Source organism: Motacilla alba, chromosome 3, assembly GCF_015832195.1.
Source record: "Motacilla alba alba isolate MOTALB_02 chromosome 3, Motacilla_alba_V1.0_pri, whole genome shotgun sequence".
In the NCBI taxonomy this organism is placed as follows: domain Eukaryota; kingdom Metazoa; phylum Chordata; class Aves; order Passeriformes; family Motacillidae; genus Motacilla; species Motacilla alba.
The window spans coordinates 4,189,089-4,208,352 of NC_052018.1; the positions used below are offsets into that span (position 1 = coordinate 4,189,089).

General features: G+C 46.1%; 1 protein-coding gene across 1 annotated transcript; it reads right to left on the reverse strand.

Annotated features, from left to right (window-relative positions):
- Window positions 1–640: 640 nt before the first annotated feature.
- On the reverse strand, window positions 641–18,084 carry EFHC1 (EF-hand domain containing 1). The gene is made up of 11 exons (XM_038132435.1): window positions 17,917–18,084; window positions 12,800–13,021; window positions 10,863–11,150; window positions 9,017–9,166; window positions 7,789–7,981; window positions 7,337–7,557; window positions 6,494–6,634; window positions 5,125–5,338; window positions 4,630–4,777; window positions 3,610–3,811; window positions 641–1,110 (listed from the first exon to the last, which is right to left on the reverse strand). The coding sequence occupies exons 1-11, from the start codon at window positions 18,082–18,084 to the stop codon at window positions 985–987; spliced, it is 2,073 nt and encodes a 690-aa protein (XP_037988363.1). The 3' UTR covers window positions 641–984.
- Window positions 18,085–19,264: the final 1,180 nt, after the last annotated feature.

Here is a 19,264-nt window from a genome sequence, read left to right on the forward strand (position 1 = left end):
CACAAAACAGACCCAGAAGGGAAGAGCAGTGACCTTTCCAAACAAGGGGAGACAGGAGGGAGCTGTCACGTGGGAGACTCTCAGCTGTCTGAGGGGAAGTGGGAATCCACGGCATAAAAGCTGATTTAAAGCAGCATTTTGTTCCAAAGAGCTTTGATCTCTGTGTGTGTGACAGCTGCCTTTTCTGTGTGCTCCATGGCAACACCTGGCAGGTGTCACTTGGGCTGAGAAGGCTCCTGCCACTTTACCTTCACGGGGAGATGAGTAACAGAGCACGAGTGTCATAACTATTGCCGTGCCAACTGTCCATGTTCCCTTTTCCTTGGAGACCTGTCTGGTGAGATGACAGGTGGGTAAGGTGGGTTTAGATGGGATCTCAGTCCTAAAACCATTCTCCCAACTTCTTGTTAAAAAATGCAGAGCTGCTGTCAGTAGATTTGTGTCCAGATCCCTGTTACCTCCAGAAAACTAAACTCACCACCATCACCCTACTTTGAGTAGACCCAGAATGACAATTTGTGGGTTTCCCCCCTCACCCTTATTTTAATTCTTAGCTGTTCCAGCCATTCTATTTAAAACAGACTTTTTGACACGTTTATAGCAACTGCAGTTTTATTGCAATTTTAATAACAAACTGGCAGTCTGCACTACTTGGAGGTGAAAGGCCCATATGAGAGAAACCTGGAGTGGTTTTCACTCCAGGCTCCAGAGAGCTTTAGCCCTCTAAAGTGTACTGCACTAAAAGGTTGAGAAAACAACAGAAAAACCTGACTTTGGTTCTCAAAATTAGTTTTTTCTCTCCTATGAGTTTCATTTCAACATCCAGCAGTTGTGGGGTTGAGTTTAGGAGTAGCTAAAAGGACAGGGAGAAGTTAGGAAGGAAAAAAAAGTTAACATGAGGGTGGAATCAGCTGGGTCTGTAAAAGAAGGGACAGAGTGAAGCATGGGGGAAAACCAGAACATCCTTTTTGAAGTACAATATATTCAAGTCAGCTGAGAATTCAACTGCTGACCCTGTCCTTCGGCTTCTGGGAAGAGATCACTAGGGAAGGCTCGAAGGAAGTCACGGTAGTTTACCTTGTCTTCATCACAGGAGCAGAAGTCAATCAGCTGTGGGGACAAAACACACAGCAAACACCATAAAGAGTTGGAAAAGGCTGCAAAATTTGGGCTGTTTTTAAGGGAAACTGCCCAGAGTTCTCCTTGTGTGACAGAGCAGGAGATGTTATTCCCCCATGTGGATTTCCCCATCCTGGTAGTCCTGAATCACAGGCAAACTTGGAATCATAGAACCACTACAGATTAAAAAGTCCTACAAGATCATTGAGTCCGACCTTTAGATCATCGAGTCCAACCATTTAAGGCTTGAGCTTGATGATCTAAAGGTTGGACTTGATGATCTGAAGGTTCAAGTCCAGCCTTGAATGCCTACAGATGACACTAATCTATGCAAGGAGAAGAGTTAAATTGTTTGTGTTTAATCCTGATTTCCTTCTGGGCCTCACCAGAGTGGCAAGAGAGCCACAAAAATACAGTTTAATCATGGCCACAGACAGAGATGGGCCATAGGAAATCCTGCAGAAATCCCTGCCAAAAGTGGGGGGCAGTGTGTGTGAACAGTCACTGTTCCCTGATGTCACTTTGGTGTGTGCACATGGCATAAAGGGGAGACACAGATAATTGAGCTTGGTGACAGCCCCATTAATGAGCCAGTTCTGGTGTCTGTGCCTGACCCTGCATTGTGTTACAGAGCCACAGCCTTTGTGTGCTTCAGGGGAAGAAAGAAGGCTTTTGTTTCTTTAATTGCATAACTAATCTCCTTCTGACACCCAGCGCGATGGAAAAGGTCTAATATCACAATTCCTTGAAAGGATTCCTCTTCCCCTTGTCGCCTGGAGACAGATTCTCTGGGGTTAGCTTCTGTGACTGACAGCTGTGCTCCTCTCCAGGCAGTGAACTCTCTGCCATATGTTTAATTTATAGCCCTGCCACACTTCCCTGGGCTCGGGGAACACTGGGATTAAGATTTCAGGAGAGGAGATGGATATTTTTAGTGCATAGGTCCTAGATTGGGGCTCAAATCTGTGAGTTTAGCTTCAATTGTCACAGGTTCTCCACATAATTTTGAGAATGTTCTCTCCCACTCTCAGAGTGGAGCAGGGATTGTCACCGCACTGTAAATTCCTCAGGGCAGAGTGAGCTCTGATGAACTCTGGTACAGCAAAGCCCTGGGTGCTTGTCAGGACTTATGTTCATTCTTTCATTCAGAGACACAAATCCCCTGCCCTTGCACCTTCCTAACCATGGCTGTGATGCTCACAGTGGACTGCTTTGGAAAAGTTTTTATTTTAGCAGGGCAAACAACTCCCTGTGGTTTCTAGATTTCTCTAAAGTCTGACCCCCCTTTACTGGCCACTGATCTACTGCCTATCATGTGATGCTGAGGAAACATCCCTATCAGTGATATTCCTCCTCCATCCTCACTGCAGGAATTTTTCCCTCAGTTTCCATCACATTTTTTGCTTCAAAGGCTGTGATCTCCATGTGCTGTTTGTTGCTCATAGTCCCCAGCAAGTGTTAACCAGGGCGTTATGATTCAGCAACAAGAACAAGAATAATAATAATAGTAATAGTAGTAGTAGTAGTAATAATAATAATAATAATAATAATAATAATAATAATAATAATAATAATAATAATAATAATAATAATAACTTGATATATTAATAAATATAATATTATTATATTATATATTATTATATATTTACTATATATTATATATAATAACAATTTATTGTTATCTTCTATTATATCCTATATCATTATTATATAATACTATATATAAGAATATTATTATTTATTGCAATTTAATATCAATCATAATTATTATTATAATTTATTAACAAATATAATTATTAAATATATTTAATGGAAATAATAATAAATCATTATGTTATTATACATTATATTATAATTCTATTATAAATTATATATTATTGTATATATATTATATAGTATATATTATATATTATATCTTATATATTATAATAATTTATTATTGATATCTATATATATTATAGTTATTAATATTAATATTGTTTTGGAAAATACTTAGTTCTTAGACCTTCAGTTCAGTTGCTGTTGAATCCAGACTGTCTCTAAGCTTTCCTAAGGCACATTCTTTGCACACCTCAGTGTCACCTCTACTCAATCCCAGCTGTGCTTAAGCCATCACAGACACTCCAAGCTCTGCAGGAGCCTGTCCCTGATCTCTGTCATGATTCCTGATCTCTGTCGTGGTACATGACCTCTTCTACTCATCCAAGACCTGAACCAGCAGGAATTTTCACTCATTACAGTGCAGCCAAACATGGGGGGCTACCTGGATAACATTATTTCCCTTTTCGTTAGAGGACAGCAGTTATTATCTCCTCTAAGACACAGTCTAACAGCTCAGGAGTTTTTCTAAACTGGGACTCTCTTGCCCTTTTCTTGAATTTGTTCCCCTTTGACGGCTAGAGCAGCTGGTTATGGTTGGGTTTTAGAAGAAATCTTTTGGAAGAGCCGTAGGAGGGGAATTCCACACGCACAGCACCCCTTCCATCTGACCTTTTTAAGAAGAATGGTGCTGGTTGGCACATTGAACCTGTCACAAACAGTTAAAAATGTTGTTTTATCCAGGAAGCCAGAGCCCTCCTTGTCACAATGATGAAAGACCTCATGAAACTGCCTGGTGTCGAAGGGCTCTTGGAGTTTCAGTTCCTTCTGAACCTCCACAATTAAATCATCCAGATCCTTCTTGGGGAAGCCACTGCAGAAGAAAACAATGGTGGATTTCATGTAAAAATTCATTTTGGCAGCCTTGCTGTGACATTTGAGTTAAAAAAAAGAGCATTTCCCTGTGTGCTCCACAGTGTCAGAAACTTGAGCTTCCCACAGTGTGGGAAACTTGAGTTTCAACCAGAGCCATGATATAACTGCCTCCAAACCATGTTCTGAGATAACAGGGTTGTTACTGGGTCACACAAACTGGGTCCAGACAGCTAAAAGGAGGATGTGGTCTAGGCTCTGATGGGCTGATAAGCAAAGAAGGAATTAATGCCCTAAAAGAGACTCCCCCCACCACCTGCTGAGCCTGCAACCACCAAGCAGCTCAAGTTGGCAGCATCTGTTATAGTGAACTGATGCTTTTTTGGGAAAAGATGTGTCCCCCATCCCTGAAAGTGTTGAAGTGTTGCTTGGAGCAACCTGGAATAGTGGAAGATGTCCCTGCCCATGGCAGGGGTTGGACTGAGCTCATCTTTAAGGTCCTTCCAACCCAAGACATTTTGTGGTTCTGTGATTTTGGCTGGAAGTCCAAACACTTCTTGAACTCAGGCTTGGTGCTGTGACCACTTTTCTGTCTCTGCTGCTGAGCCAGAGATGTCCCAGAAGTTTTTGGGGCTGGCAGCAGCCACAGCATTTTACTGTACACACCTCACACTCTCTGAATATGCCCAAACACATCCTCTTGGAGCATCAGAGCCACCAGCAGAGCACAAGGTTGGAGCCCAGGGATGCTGCTGAAAATGTCCTTAGCTGTCAACCTTAGCCTTATTTAGCCCTGTCACCCCATTCTTTGTAGCCTACCTGCTCGTAGTCTCCACCACCACCTTCCGTGGGAGAAAATGATTCTTTATGGATTGCACTGTGGCTGCAGGGAAACTCTCTGCATGTCTCTCCAAATAGTTAAGTACATATTCATCAGCATCAGTGATAATAAACCTGTGGCCAAACACTAGGGAAGAAACATTAAAGAAGTAGTGTTAACCTGTGGTTTAGCATGGGTTAAAGTAATTTCATCATCCAGGAGGGAGCAGGATTCCTCTCCTGTGGCCGGGCTCACCTTTGAGCCAGCTCTGCTACTTGTTTCACTTCTTGAATTAAGAACAATTTCACTGATTGAGAGGTTCAAACATTGACAGTAACAAAGTTCTATCAATGTACACCAGCTGCTAATCTGGAAATCCAAATGTGAGGAGACCCAGAAGCAGCAGATCTTTCAAGTGAAGGCAGAGATATGCACTGTCCATGCAATAAATGACTTATCAAAGCAGAGTATTACAAATCCAGGCTGGATTTTACCTTCAATTGTAGAACCAATCGTGAAGTCAGAGGGCTCATAGTATATGGGATTCTCTGGAGTAGACCCTGGCTTGGTAACTTTGGTCCTTTTTAAGTATTTGCCTCCAGTGATGCCAGAGTTTCTGACTGGGGGTTCATAGATGCTGATCGTGTCGTCGGCGAGGAAATAAGAGAGGATGAAACGACGATTCTTGTCCTCAGGCACTGGTGATTCCTAGAGAAAAGGTAGCAGGTTTGGAACAGAGCATTTGAACCAGGTTTTCCTTGCCTGGGGTGTTCAGGAGTACCTAGTAACCTACTCATAAGCACCCGGAGCTTTTTTTACAGATGACTAAACAAAGCACTTGATGTGCTGACATAGCATAACAAAGCACTAAACAGCACTTAGGATCTGAATTTCAAAGGTTACTTGTTTTACTCAAGCCACTGAAGCAGAATCTGGGTTGAAGTTACCAAATATATTCAGTGTTTCCACAGCCTGAGTAATCCAAGAGAAATCCTTTCTCTATCCTATATGGAATGATTCATCCCAGAGAGGCTGTAAAATTCAGTTTTAAATTACATTTTTTCATTATGCTGAGTGCCTGAGAGAGGCTGGTGCTGTTTCAGCCCTTAGTCACAGGAAGTCACTCCCCTGACACACCAGTGGATTTACTTGCTTAGCTTAAAGCTAAGTGGATCTTAACTCCTCAGCTGTGACCTTTAGGGAACTCCTGCACAATAGGGGAAAGAAACCAGCCCTTATCCACCCGGAGTGTTTGGAGAGGGCAGGCACAAGGCAGCACAGGAAATGCCATCGCTGAATGTGCCAGAGGCTCCTTGCATAAACCAGCTGTAAAGCTGGCACAAAGGCCAGGGCCTGGATGCTGTAGTGGGTGGAAAACATCATTCTCATGGATTTTCCAACTTCTACACCAGCACTGGCGGCTCTGCTAGGAGAGCTCCTTGCTGGCTGCTGCATCCAGGACCAGCCTGGAGAAGGACAGGGGCTGGAGCCAGCAGCAGAGACATCAAGAACTGGCTGGTGGCAGTGGTGGCAGGCTGGCAGAGGCACAGTGCCCAGTGCAGGCTGCTTCAGCCAGGGCCATCTGTCACGTAGCAGTGGCAGAGGGAGGTTTTCCATAAATGGCTGTGGGTTTGTAGCAGGTTTGGTTTGTACTTTTTTGCCTTATTTTTTTTTCTAGTTTTTTGAGCTGCCAGTTGTCCCAGCAAGCACACAATAACCCCATGGCATCCCCCCAGGGACACTCCTGTTGGCTCCGGGAGCTCTCCTTTCCCACTGGCACAAAGGAGAGTTTGCCAAGAGCCTTGTCCGGGCAGGCTACTCCTCCCATCCTCCTGGCACTATTCCACCAAGGAAAACTCTTACCAGGGCCACCTGGTACCGCAGGACCTTGAGATTATTCTCCAGCATCTTAATGATATCTTTCCGTGGAGGCTTTGGAAACAGACTGAGGCAGTTCTGGAGAGAGTCTTCAGGTATGCCAAAACCATTATAGGGAGGAATTACCTGCATCCAGAGGAGATATCAACCATAAACAGCTGCAACTAAGAACAAGACAAAGTTTACAAGACCTAGCAAAGCCCATCAGATTTGGAAGGAAATATTCTGCCACCAGGTAGCAAGAGCTGTGAGATCCTGCCCAGTAGAGATGGTTGATACCAGCCTGGCCATGTGTTGCATTTAATGAAAATACAAGAGGATTAAGCAAATCTGAAACTCAGAGAGGCAGGTAATTTCTCTGATTTACGAGGTTATGGCTATATCAAAGAACCATAGAATGGTTTGGGTTGAAAAGGACCTTAAAATAATCTAGTTTCAACTAAACTTTCCCATGCACAGGAATTCAGCCATCAAATGGTTACACTGGTAACCTAATCCCCATCATGCCTGTGGTCTAAGCCACAACTCCAAACAATTTCTGGGCTCAGTTTGGGAGGTAACAAGGGCTGTGGCCATCCTCAGTAGGCAGTTTGGACTTGGCAACACTGTTTTGAAGAGTGAGGGAGAGTTCAGTAGTATGAGTGAAGCCAGGCTTTCATTTTTATATCGATTATGACCATTCTTGCCTTGTCTTTTTCAAGTTGATTTTTTTCTTTAAGCTGAACTTGTTTTCCACAGGTTCTCACTAAGCTGAACATTTACTTTACTATAAGAGCTAACACCAACTGCTTCCTTTCCTCCCTTCTTTTGAGAAATTGTTTGCAGTACCTGTGGAACCTTTTCAAGTGGTTTCTTATTTACATCCACTGGCTGGAAGTCTGTGATGCCATATTTTTCACGATAGAAGTCCTGGGTGAACTTGTCACAATCATAGATCAAGAAGGTGCGTCCAAGGAGGGTGACAGTTTTGCCAATAGCAAAATCTTTGGGTGAGTACCACTCTTGTACCTCATGGTCAGTGATCTCCAACACACAGCTTGGGAAGTTCTCTAAGGGAAGGGGAGCAGAAGGAAAAATAAATTATTCAGGGAGATGTTAACATTTCCTAGTGAAAATGGATATAAAAGCAAAGTGTATAAGTAGCTACAGGGAGATGCTGCCACTGCTGTCCTGCCACTGTTTCCCAAAAGATAAAGAATTTAGTGACCATTTGAAGAACTTTTTTTTGACCAAGAAATAATGACACCTTAGCACAGATGGATGTGCCTATCTATACTTACTGTTCTTGTCCACAAAGATTTTGGGCAAGCGCTGGCGTCTCATCAGTACCGGGAATGGGTCTCTCCCATCATTTCTCCTGTGCACTTCCCGAACCTCCACTGTGTCATCTGCCAAGAAGTAATGGATGATGCAGGGATGGTGATCACCAAAGGCACAGTTGGTGTCATCCCATATGGCATAGAAGCGAAGCACCTGGGGTGGAGAAACAAAAAGCAGACAAACATGGATCAGAATCATCTTTTGGTGATGAAATCAAACTCATCACACTGAGATGCTCAGGAGGTCTCCAAAGTTCACCTCCTGAAGCGAGAGGAGAGACACAGGGAAAATTTAGTTAGAGCAAGGGGCATTTGTGTTTGTCTGAAATTGTCTGCTCTGGCACCTGGCATCAATATTTTGGGGGAGCAGAGGAGTGGATGCAGCAAGACCATTCCTAACAGAAGTGCATCTGGCTGCTAAATTCCAGAGGCAGGTGGCTTATCTCATCCCAACAGAAAGCAAGAGAGTAATGGATGATATTGAGCACAGGCTCTGCAGTCCAAAGAGGAGCTGTTTACAAGGCACAAAGCCCAGAAAAAAGCATAAAAGGTTTTGTTTCTCACTAAAGCCAAGAAAGGAGAAAATCTGGAGTCTGTTCAGCAGACTCAGACAATTTAGAATGAGTGAGACTGCACACACTCACAAGACCTGGGTTTCAATAGCACATATTCACTGTAATCACAGAATTGTTTGGAAGATCACTGAGTCCAACCTCTGACTGACCCCCACCCTGTCACCTGCCCAGTGCACTGAGTGCCATTTCCAGTCATTCCTTGGACACCTCCAGGGATGTGGACTCCACCACCTCCCTGGGTGGCCTGTTTCAATGTCTTTTTGTGAAGAAATTCTTCCTAATTCAACCTAAACCTCCCCTTGCACAACTTGAGGCTATTTCCAGTCCTCTCTCTGGTTGTCTGGGAGAAGATACTGACCCCCCTGGCTGTCCCCTCCTGTCAGGGAGTTGTGCAGAGCCACAAGGTCCCCCCTGAGTCTCCTTTTCTCCAGGTTGAGTTCCTTTCCCAGCTCCATCAGCTGTTCCTGGTGCTCCAGCCCCTTCCCTGGACACACTCCAGACCCTCGATGTCTTTCCTAAAGTGAAGGGCCCAGACCAGGACCAGGACTGGAGGTGCCTCAGCAGTGTGATGTGCGTAATTATACAATAATTGGCGTAATCCCCAGCTCTCTCACCTTTGTGTCATAGGCCAGAAACTGCCTGAAGGGGTCGGGACCTGTGGGCACGATGCGTTTTTGCACAGGCATCCGACGCTGTTCCGTGTAAGGATCCGAAACCAGCTCCTCTGGGGGGTTCACTACAATTCCTTGGCTCTCCAGGAACACCTAGGAAGGTCATCTGAGGTGTTAGTGCTGCCAGGAGTTCTGAAGGTAAGAGGTGACTAGAGGTTACAGGTGGGCTGGGATGAGTGAGGTCAGAATTCTTCAAGTTCACTCCTCACAGAAAATTCTACAGCAACAGTAAAATGCAACAGATGATAAATACAAACCCTTTAATTAATCAGAGCAGTTCTGTCCTGAACATCCTAACTCAGATTTCACTTGAGCACAGTTTTCCTTGGCCTTAGGGCTTTAAATGGAGGTTAACTGTCAGTTGGTCTCTTTTATGTAAATGGAAAAGATTAAATTGCTGTATAACACAGATGTAGTCAGCCTGAGTTTGCAATAATTTAGGGCTGTGTCAGATAGTTAGAAGAAGCTAGTGTCACCCACACTAGGCACATCAAGACCCTTCAGGCACGAGGATATGTGTCAGTGGCAGCTTCATTCCATCTTTCAGGAGTACTTTTCCCACAGAAAGAGTGCAATCTGCTTGTTTATAAAGGGATTTTTTGCTTACCTTGGACCATGAACAAAATCCAGGGTGTTACTCGTGGACTTGCATCAGTCACCCAAAACAATCTCTGAAGTCAAGGGACTTGTTCCCTTTTTGGCTTTGGGAAGTGGTCCATGAAAACATTCAGCCCAGGAAGCACCTATGCAAACATCTCCCACAGGAATATGAGATCCCCCTGGAGACTCACAAGGCAAGTTCACACTTTCAGACTCACTATTTCCTGGTCTGGAAGATGTCAGTAAATGATAAATACACTACTGGTCTTGAGATGTAGACCCATGTAGCTCATTCCATGTTTTCCATCAATATTAACATGAGGACCAGCTCTTTATTCGATGTGGACTGACTGGAACAGTCACCAGTTCCAGCAGAGCTGGCCCCACAGCCACATTTATACCAATATATTATACATGCTTGGGAACATTCCTGGGCTCTGAGGCCAACTGACAAGGAAAAGCCTGGATCTAAATTCTTCCAGCCTCCAGGACAGTTTGACTGCATGTAACTCACCTATTGGGAATGGTCCCTGGAGCAGTCTAACTCCTGGCCTGGAAGAATAGTAGCTGACCAGGACTGAGATTTTACTGGGGACAATCTAGCAGGATACCAGCGTACTGGTAATTCTTATTTCTTGATATTGGATCATTATTATCTCATTTACTGGTACAGAAACAGCCAGAAATAGAAAAGCAGGCAATGAGTAAGCTTCCTTAGGAAGGTCAGTTCATACCACGATTCTCAACCCATGCATCATGAATTGGCTGTGGATGTGTGCAGAGTTACTGCTTGTATTCCTTTCCACCATTCCTAACAGAGGAATATTAAATCAGAAAAGAGTCAGGATCACTAATTTCCCTCTCATGTATGCACAATGTTTCACCTGGACTCCAAGAAGTTAAACTGCTCAGACAGGAACTTAGAATTTGTATTGTAAAGAGAAGTCCTCAGGACAAAGGATGGACTCCCAGCAGTCCTGGGGCAAAAATCCTGAGCACCTTACATGCCCTCAGCAGATGTCATACCCTGAAGTTCCCTTTGGCCTGAAAAAAGAAATCTACACAAAAAGCACAATGAAAGACTGTGAGCACCCACATGACAAAAGCTACAGCTGCAAACTGCTGGACTCTAAGAGGCAATTAAACCCCTACAGTTCCTAGGAGTCTTTCTGTCAGTGCTCTCACACACCTTGGTGAAGGAGTCGCAGTTGACCAGGCGGTAGGTCCGGCCGTAGATGGTGAGGTCGATGCCCAGGTTCAGATCCTTCCAGTGGTAATAATCCCCGTGCTCATTCTTGGGCACCCGGTGGCGTCTCATGAGTTTGCCTTGGAGCAGACCCGAGTTCTTCACCTTGGGCTCGATGATACACATGCTGTCATCTTCCAGGTAGTAGTAGAGGCCCACCTGGCGGATCCGGTAATGCTCCTCTGCAGAGAGAGCAACTTCCTCCATGAAGTAGGCATCGAACTTCAAAACCTGCCCAAGGACAATATAGCAAAGGGAAAGAGAAAGAAACAATTTGAACACCATGATTAGTCTATCAAGGCAAATAATTTATTTGTGATTTGCTTTGGTGGCGTAAAATTACTGGATTAGATTCTAAAAGTCTTCAGACACAACTGTGGCCTAATCTGTGAGTGACAGCAGAGGCAGCAGGAGTGTTTTTATTAATGTGTCTTTTGCAAATTCAGTGTGTCTGAGACAAGTGTAAAAATACAGCCTTTTCCCTACTTCTTGATCACCTGCTATTTCACCTACTGCAGTGACAGTGGCTGCTGACAGTGATCTACTTTACTGACACACATAGCTCTTTATTTTTCAGCTTTACATCCCTGATTTAGGGAAGTTATCCACAGATTTTAGTGAAGAGTTCAACCACATCCAAGGATTTTAAAATCTGAAAGGGGTCATCATTTTAAGGCCAGGCTGGAGGGCTCTGAGCAACCTGGGATAGCGGAAGGTATCCCTACCCATGGCAGGGAGGCTGGAACAAGATGATCTTTTCTTTAAGGTCCCTTTCCATGATCTGAAGTCACATCTATTCAGCACTGGCAGCAAAAACTGATTTGTGCTGGGGAAACAAGGAAACTAATCAGCCAGTCTCTCTGCTTGGCAGAAGTAGGAGGAATATTCCCTCCAAGATTATTTAATGCCCTTAAGAAGAGGCAGGTGGCCAATCAGGCCTTGCATACCCAGCCTACATCAGCCCAAAGGCCTGGATAATTAAGAAATTATAAAACCAGCAAGTTCCTATCAGTCAGCAAAGTGGCCCACAAGGGATTGTGACATCCCCAGCAGTACTGGGGCCCCTGCTGCTCCTGTGGCTTGAAGGAAGGGGCAGAGAAGGATCTGACAGATTAAGCAGCAACATTTACATTGCTCTGAAGGAACAGTCTCAGCAATTAACAGAGCACATCTGTTCCCCAGCCTGTGTCACAGCCAGGCTGGCTGGCTGCAGACTGCTCTGGTAGGGCTGGCAGCGTGTGGAGCCTGCACGTGCTGAGCTCCCGAGCCCTGCAGCTCCCACTGCAGCAGCTGCTCCATCCACGGCCGCGGGCTGCAGCTTGGGCCATTGGCACACTGAAAACCAAGGGTCAGCTCAGGACTGCTCCAAGCAGACACAGAGCCAGCACCCAGTCTGATATGATGATCAAGATGTAACATGGGAAGCACTAATGGAGCAGTTCAGGTTGTGACACACTGTGGTGACAACACAAGCACCAATAGATAGACCACGGTCAAACAGGCTACCAGGGTTCCCACTGCAGACTGACTTCCAGTTAAAGCTCAGTTACAACCTCAGTATAGTTTTGGAAACACAGAACTCCAGGCTGTGGTTTACAGAGCAATACTTTTAAGCTGGAGTTTTCCAGAGCTAATCAAACCTCTTTTCCAACATCTGCTGGAAATGCTCAAGTGTAACTTGCAGGGAATGTCTTACATCGTTTACGTATCATAATCCTCCTCCCTAGCAAAGAAAGCCTCTTTCAGTCTGGGATTCAGCTGTCTCTGACTAAGGGCTCTGGCATCTGAAAACTGCTGTATGCAGTCCTGTGAACCCTGGAGCTGACTGTTTATGTCTCTGAATTTGGCCAGTGATATTCCTGGAATCAGCTTCTTTGTACCTTTTTGTCATAAGCCACGAATGCTGGAGTGAAGCGGGAAGGTGCAGGCCTCTTGACTTGCCCATAGGTCAGTGTGGCTCCCTTGGTGCATAAATCATCTAATTCATCTTGAGAGAGCTGATTTGCAAAGAGTGTGTCCCCACCAACCCCCTCTCTTGGCAGCCGGGAAAAGGCATATCCATTTTTGAAGTCCAGTGTCTGGGACCGATGAAAAGATGTTTTCTGTTGGAAGGAAATCCAGCTATCAAAATACTGCATTAATTTAGCAGATATAGCTACTGGAAGCACAAAAAAACCCAGTAAGAGAGTGCAATATCAAGAATGTCTCACCCCACACACATCCCCAGCATTTTATTATAAACTACTGCAGCAGTTATTTAAAATCAGATTTTGTACTTAGGGAAAAAAAAAAAACAGTGGAAAAAATAGAAAAAACAGGGAGTGGTGGATGTACAAGGCACGAGAGTGAACTCAGATCCTTGCACTGCCACAGGCTCTGGAAGAACTTAAATCACGAATTTCCTGACTGCCCCCATAGTCAGTGCCTAGAACAGTGTGTCAGCACTTTATCTGCCCTGGTATTTATCTCACCAGCTCTTTGCTCCCTGTATTTGTCAGCAGTACAGAGCACCATGGGACCTCAGTTACTGCCTCATGGTGCTTCCTTCACTCTTGTGCACCCTCTGTGTATTTCATTGTTATTTATTTTCTTAACCCTCCCCTGGGCATGATACAGGATTTTCTTTGCTGGGTTAAATCAAGGCATGTCATGCTCACAGAACTGCAATTATGAAATGTACAAAAGCACATTAGTTGTTTTATCACCTCTCTACATAGTCATAGACTCATAGAACAGCCTGGGTTGGAAGGGACATTAAAGATTATCCACTTCCACCCCCTGCCATGGGCAGGAACACCTCCCACTATCTCAGGTTGCTCCAAGCCCCATCCAACCTGGCCTTGGACACTTGCAGGGATGAAACAGCCACAGTTTCTCTGGGCAACCTGTGCCAGGCCTCACCACCCTCTTTGTAAAAAACTTCCTTGTATCTAATCTCGATTAAGCCTCTTTGAGTTTAAAACCATCATTCCTTGTCCTACTGCTACAGGCCCTGCTAAAAAGTTTGTCCCATCTTTCATGAAGCCCCCTTAGGCCCTGGAACGGGTTCTGAGGACTCCCTGGATCCTTCTCTTCTCCAGGTGAACACCTCCAGCTCTCCCAACCTGGCTCCAGAGCAGAGGGGCTCCAGCCCTTGGAGCATCTCTGTGGCCTCCTCTGGATTTGCTGCAGCAGCTCCATGTCCTGTTTATGCTGAGGACCCCAGATCTGGAGGCAGCTCTGCAGGTGGGGTCTCACCTGAGCGGGGCAGAGGGGCAGAAACCCTCCTGCCCACAGGGGGATGGGGGTTTCTGTCTCCCAGCCTCTCAACCATCAGCAGCCCCAAGTCCTTCTCCCGGGGCTGCATTCAACCAGAGCTGTGCACAGGACCTGATCTCTGTCAGCCACTCTTCTTCTTCACCACTGAAGAGCAGGGTCAGACTTGAGTGACACCAAAGTGCTCCACTTGCTGCACACTCCACCACACGTGGCACCTCACCTGCACTCCAGGAGCCTGCCTGGTCCCACTGGGCTTTCAACACTTACAGCTCCAGAGAAAGCAGGGGAAATTATGAGTCCCTGATAATAAAATCTCTTGACTTTTGCCAAGTAAAACAGAGTTGTAAGCATTTCTAATGCTGAGAGGACAAGCTCCAGCTCCTTTTCCAGCCCCAGGCTTACAGTCAGTCCAACCTCAGGCATGCAAACTGCACTCCCTCCCTCACCCCTCATGGTTAAGCCTCTAATCTTATTTATACCTTCAAGGCCCCACTTGAATTCCACATAATTCCCTGTTTTCTCTTTAAACTGCTACTATAGATCTTGCAATGGAGAGAGCAGTGAGGAAAAGAGGTGAAAACAAGATTTGTTTGAAGACATTTTAGCAGAACATCGTATAAGCTGCCACAGAACTGCCACTTCCTTCTGTTAAATAAACACCAAGGGAATGCTGTGGGGAAAAAAATATTCAAGAAAAACCAGGAAGTTGGTCTTTAATTTGAGCAATATCAGTGTTTGTTAGAAGTGTGCAGGCTTTTAAGAGCCCACATTTGCCTAAAGAAAGCACCTCATTGGTTCATAAGGCCCCTGAGTGGATAAGCTCTCCCAAAGTGAGGCTGTATGCCAGATAACATCTTCCAGGATCAGGTGACTAATGAAAATTTAAAAGGGAAAACCCAGAATGTAAACTCCTAATCTCAGTTGCTGCCAGTGTTTATCTGAAGAAATTCCACTGAATGAAGTCCTTCTTTTTGACAAGTCTGTAACACTTCACACAAACACCGTTCCCTCTCCCAGGGTCTGTTTCCCTGTCCTGTGAGCACTAAGCAGTAACAACACTTCACTTGAACACAGAGGTTTTCTTCAGAATTTCTCAGCATTCACTTGGAAACCAAATATTTTAATGCCAGTTTTATGGACTGTAAAACTGAAGATTTCCAAAATGTTATAAATTATTGCAAGGAAATATTATTATCTGATAATAATTCTGAGATAACCTTTATTGCTGGATGGTTATTTGTTACAAGCAATTTACTCTATTTACTATTGGAGGACTCAGTTGTCACTGATTCTAGGCCAGGTTGGATGGGTTTGGAGCAATCTGGTGTGTGGAAGGTTTCCCTGCCCGTGGCAGAGGGTTGGAACCAAATGACATTTAAGGTTCCTTCCAACCCAAACCATTCCATGATTCTGTGACAATGAATTTTCATATAAAAAGCTGAATGCACCCAGGAATGTTTTCTGTTAGAGATGCTCTCCAGGAAGGCCGTAAATTCCTGGTGAGCCCAAACCAGGCATGAAACAATCCTTTTTTGCTTTTTGTGATTTTTTTAGTATATCAGAGAAATAAATGGAAGCATCAGTTGTCTGTGGCAGCACTTCTTCAAGAGGACGTTGGGAGGTTTTGGGGTTATCAGGTGCTTAGGGTCTGGACCACTGGATGGGGAAAAGGAGAGGTTGTTCCTCATTTAGGTATCAGGCGCAGAAAATGAGAAGGATGAGGATGAGATTGCTTCTCCCAGGGAACCTGGGAACAGCTGAGAGTGTGTCACTTCCTGGGGAATGATCCTGAAAGCTATGATGACACCAGTTCTGTGCCGGGATACCAGTTCTCTCATCAGGTTATCAGGTTCCAGACCTGCACTGTCAAGGATTCAGTTCTCCAGGCAACACCAGGAGAGCAGTTTTGGAAGTATCAGAGCTTTAGAGGAAGGGGTATCAAGAAGCTGTTGATTGCCAATGAGACTGGTGACGTCATGTAATAGACAAATTATGTCTGGGAAATAATTATATTGGGATGATTTGGGGGATTAATTCCTAGTGGAGGACTGCTCAAGGTTTGATCAATATTGGTTCTCCTGGGTATATCCAGTTGAGGAGGTATCAGGTGAATTTAAGGAACTTGGTTTAGGACAGTATCAGTATCAGTTCAGAGGACTTTGCTTTGGGGAAAACTCAGATGGTTCAGAGAAACAGCAGCTTTCCTGAAGCAATCAGGTTTCAGGACTGTAAACAGTGTTTGGGGATTTCCCCTGGCATATCTTATGAACTGTGGGGGAATAATTTGATGGATTCAAGGGAACTGAATATCCAAAGGGGTGAGCTTGCAGACAGTAGTTCTGCAGTTATAGAAACAGCTTTTGGAATTTCAAATGAGGCTTACAAATGAGGGGGAGGAGGGGTGTGTGTGTCTCTCTCCAAAGCAGGACAAATTCAGGGTTATAGGGTGGTACATGATGCAATGGATTCCTTGGGGAGAAGATTAAAAGCACCAAATCCCCTTGAAGGTTAGTTCAGGATACTTGGTCCCTTGGGAACAGATTGCAATGTTCAAAAACAGTGGAAAAATTACGAGAGTACCATGTCTGCTGTGGGTGGGATCAGGAGATACCAGGTGGGTACAGAGGGTTCAGATCCCCCAGAAGTGAGTCCAGCAGGTATTTGGTGGCTTTGGGAAACACCAAGTCTCTGGGGGAGAGTTAAGTGGATATTAAATCTGCTGGGGAGCATCAAATAAGTTCACAGAGCACCAGGTTCTTTGGGGGTACTTTGAGGGTCATGTCCAGGGTCTGGTGAGTTTGAGACTCCCATGACATGGGTTCAAAGGACACCAAGTTGTCTGGGGGATATTTGGTGAATACAGGACGTACCAGGGCCCTCAGTCTGGTGGGGAATCACAGGGTGATCTGAGGGAACAGCAGGTTCCCTTGGTGCATGTTCCCTGAAGAAACTGTCTCCCCCTATACTCTGCTCTTGTGAAACCCCACCTGCAGTGCTGCATCCAGGCTGGGAGCCCAAAACACAACAAACGCAGGGACCTGTTGGAGCGAGTGCAGAGGAAACCATGGAGATGCCCTGGGGGCTGGAGCCCCTCTGCTCTGGAGCCAGGCTGGGAGAGCTGGGGGTGTTCACATGGAGAAGAGAAGGCTTCAGGGACACCTTAGAACCCCTTTTGGTGCCTAAAGGAACTCTAGGAGAGCTGGAGAGGAATTTGAGACAAGGGCCTGGAGGGACAGGACAAGGGACAGTGGCTTCCCACTGCCAGAAGGCAGGGATAGATGGGATATTGGGAAGGAACTGTTCCCAAATGTTGTGAGGGTGGCAAGTCCCTGGCACAGGGTGCCCAGAAAAGCTGTGGCTGTCCCTGGATCTCTGGAAGTGTCCAAGGTCAGGCTGGATGGGACTTGGAGCAACCTGGGATAGTGGGAGGTGTCCCTGCCCATGGCAGGGGGTGGAACGGGATGGTCTTTAAGGTCTCCTAACCTAAACCATTCCACGATCCTATGAATATTGTCCAGTTTAGGGGTCCCAAGACTCCCGTGGATTGAGAGCAAAGTCTGAGGGAGTACCAGATTCCCGGACAGCGTCTCCAGGGGATACCAGGCACCACCTGAAGCGGGTGCGGGGAGGTGCAGAGGCACGTTTTGAGGTCACCTCTCAGGGGACACCCGTCAGGCCAGCCCACCTTGATCCGGGGGGCCTCCCGTGGGAAGGGGGTACAGTGGGCGGGCGCGCTCACCGTGGGGTCCTTGATGGCGCAGCCGGGGAGGAAGGGCAGCCCCGGCCCGGGCCCGATCGGGGGCCCTGTCCCCGGCCGTATCCCCGGCCCCGGCCCCGGCTCCGGCCCCGAGCTCATGGCGGCGGCGGCGGCGGCGCTCAGGGCCCGGCCCGGCCGACGCGTCTCCATGGCAACCTCCCGTCCGCTCAGTGCGCATGCGCGGGACCCTCCGCGCCCTTCTCTGCGCCTGCGTACTGAGCGCCGCGGGGACGCGCGGTCGCCATGGCAACGGGGAGGGCTCTGAGGGGCCGAACCGCCCCCCCCCCCCACCCCTGTGAGGGGAGTTCGGCCCCGCAACGTGGAAAAAAAGCCGTGGAAAGTGTTAATCCTGTTTTATTAGGGCTTTTCCCTTCACAGTCCCTCATAGTCTGCTCGTGTCCCAGTCACACTCTGTCGTATCTCCCTCACAGCACCTCAGAGCCCCCTCGTATCTCTCTCGTGGCCCCTCATAACCCCCACACATTAAAACATCCTGGCCTCCCAAACGGGTGGTGACATCTGGACTGCTTCTTTTTGGGGACTTTTCCCTGCCCTGTGCAGTGCCCAGGGTGAGGAGCAGCTCTGAAGGGACAAATCCGGACCTGGAGTGATTGAAATATTTTAACAGAAGTGATTGTGCTGGTTTATGATGTGTATATACATGTATAAAAATGTATATAGTTGTGAAATAGTGTATTTTTCATATGTAGCACTAATACAATTCCCCTCTTTCAAACATGATTTTTATCTCTGGAGGAATGGGCTAAATGAAGCATCAAGGATACCATAAAGGAAAAGGTGGCTCTGCAAAAGTCACTCCCAAATGCAAGACAGAAAACAGCTAAATCCACCACCATGGAAAACAGAAGTCATTTGTTGCCTATAGAAGTTGTGAATTCCCCAAAAGACGTGGATTCCTCATCCCTGGAAGTGTTCAGGGCCAGGTTGGACAGCATTTGGGAGAAACCTGGTCTAGTGGAAGGTGTCCCTGCCCACGGCAAGAGTGTTGGAAGGAGATGATCCTGAATGTCCCTTCCAACCCAAACCTTCTAGGATTCCATGAAAAAGAAGTCTTTTGTGCATCTTTGCTTTGTTCTCTTTATCACCACTACACCAGGCAAGCCAGGCTGTGATTCAAGGGCAGGCGGCAGATCCGAGGGTTTTCTAAGCAGAAGTTAAGCGGGGAGAATTGCAGCCAGACCGTCTGTCTGAGCACAGTGTGGGAGAGAGAAAAAAGCCAGACGGTGGGAGATAAAGAATGAGGCTGATGAGCTTAGAAAGGAAAATAATGAACTGAAGGCCAAGCAGGACTAGAAGAGCTGAATCTGGA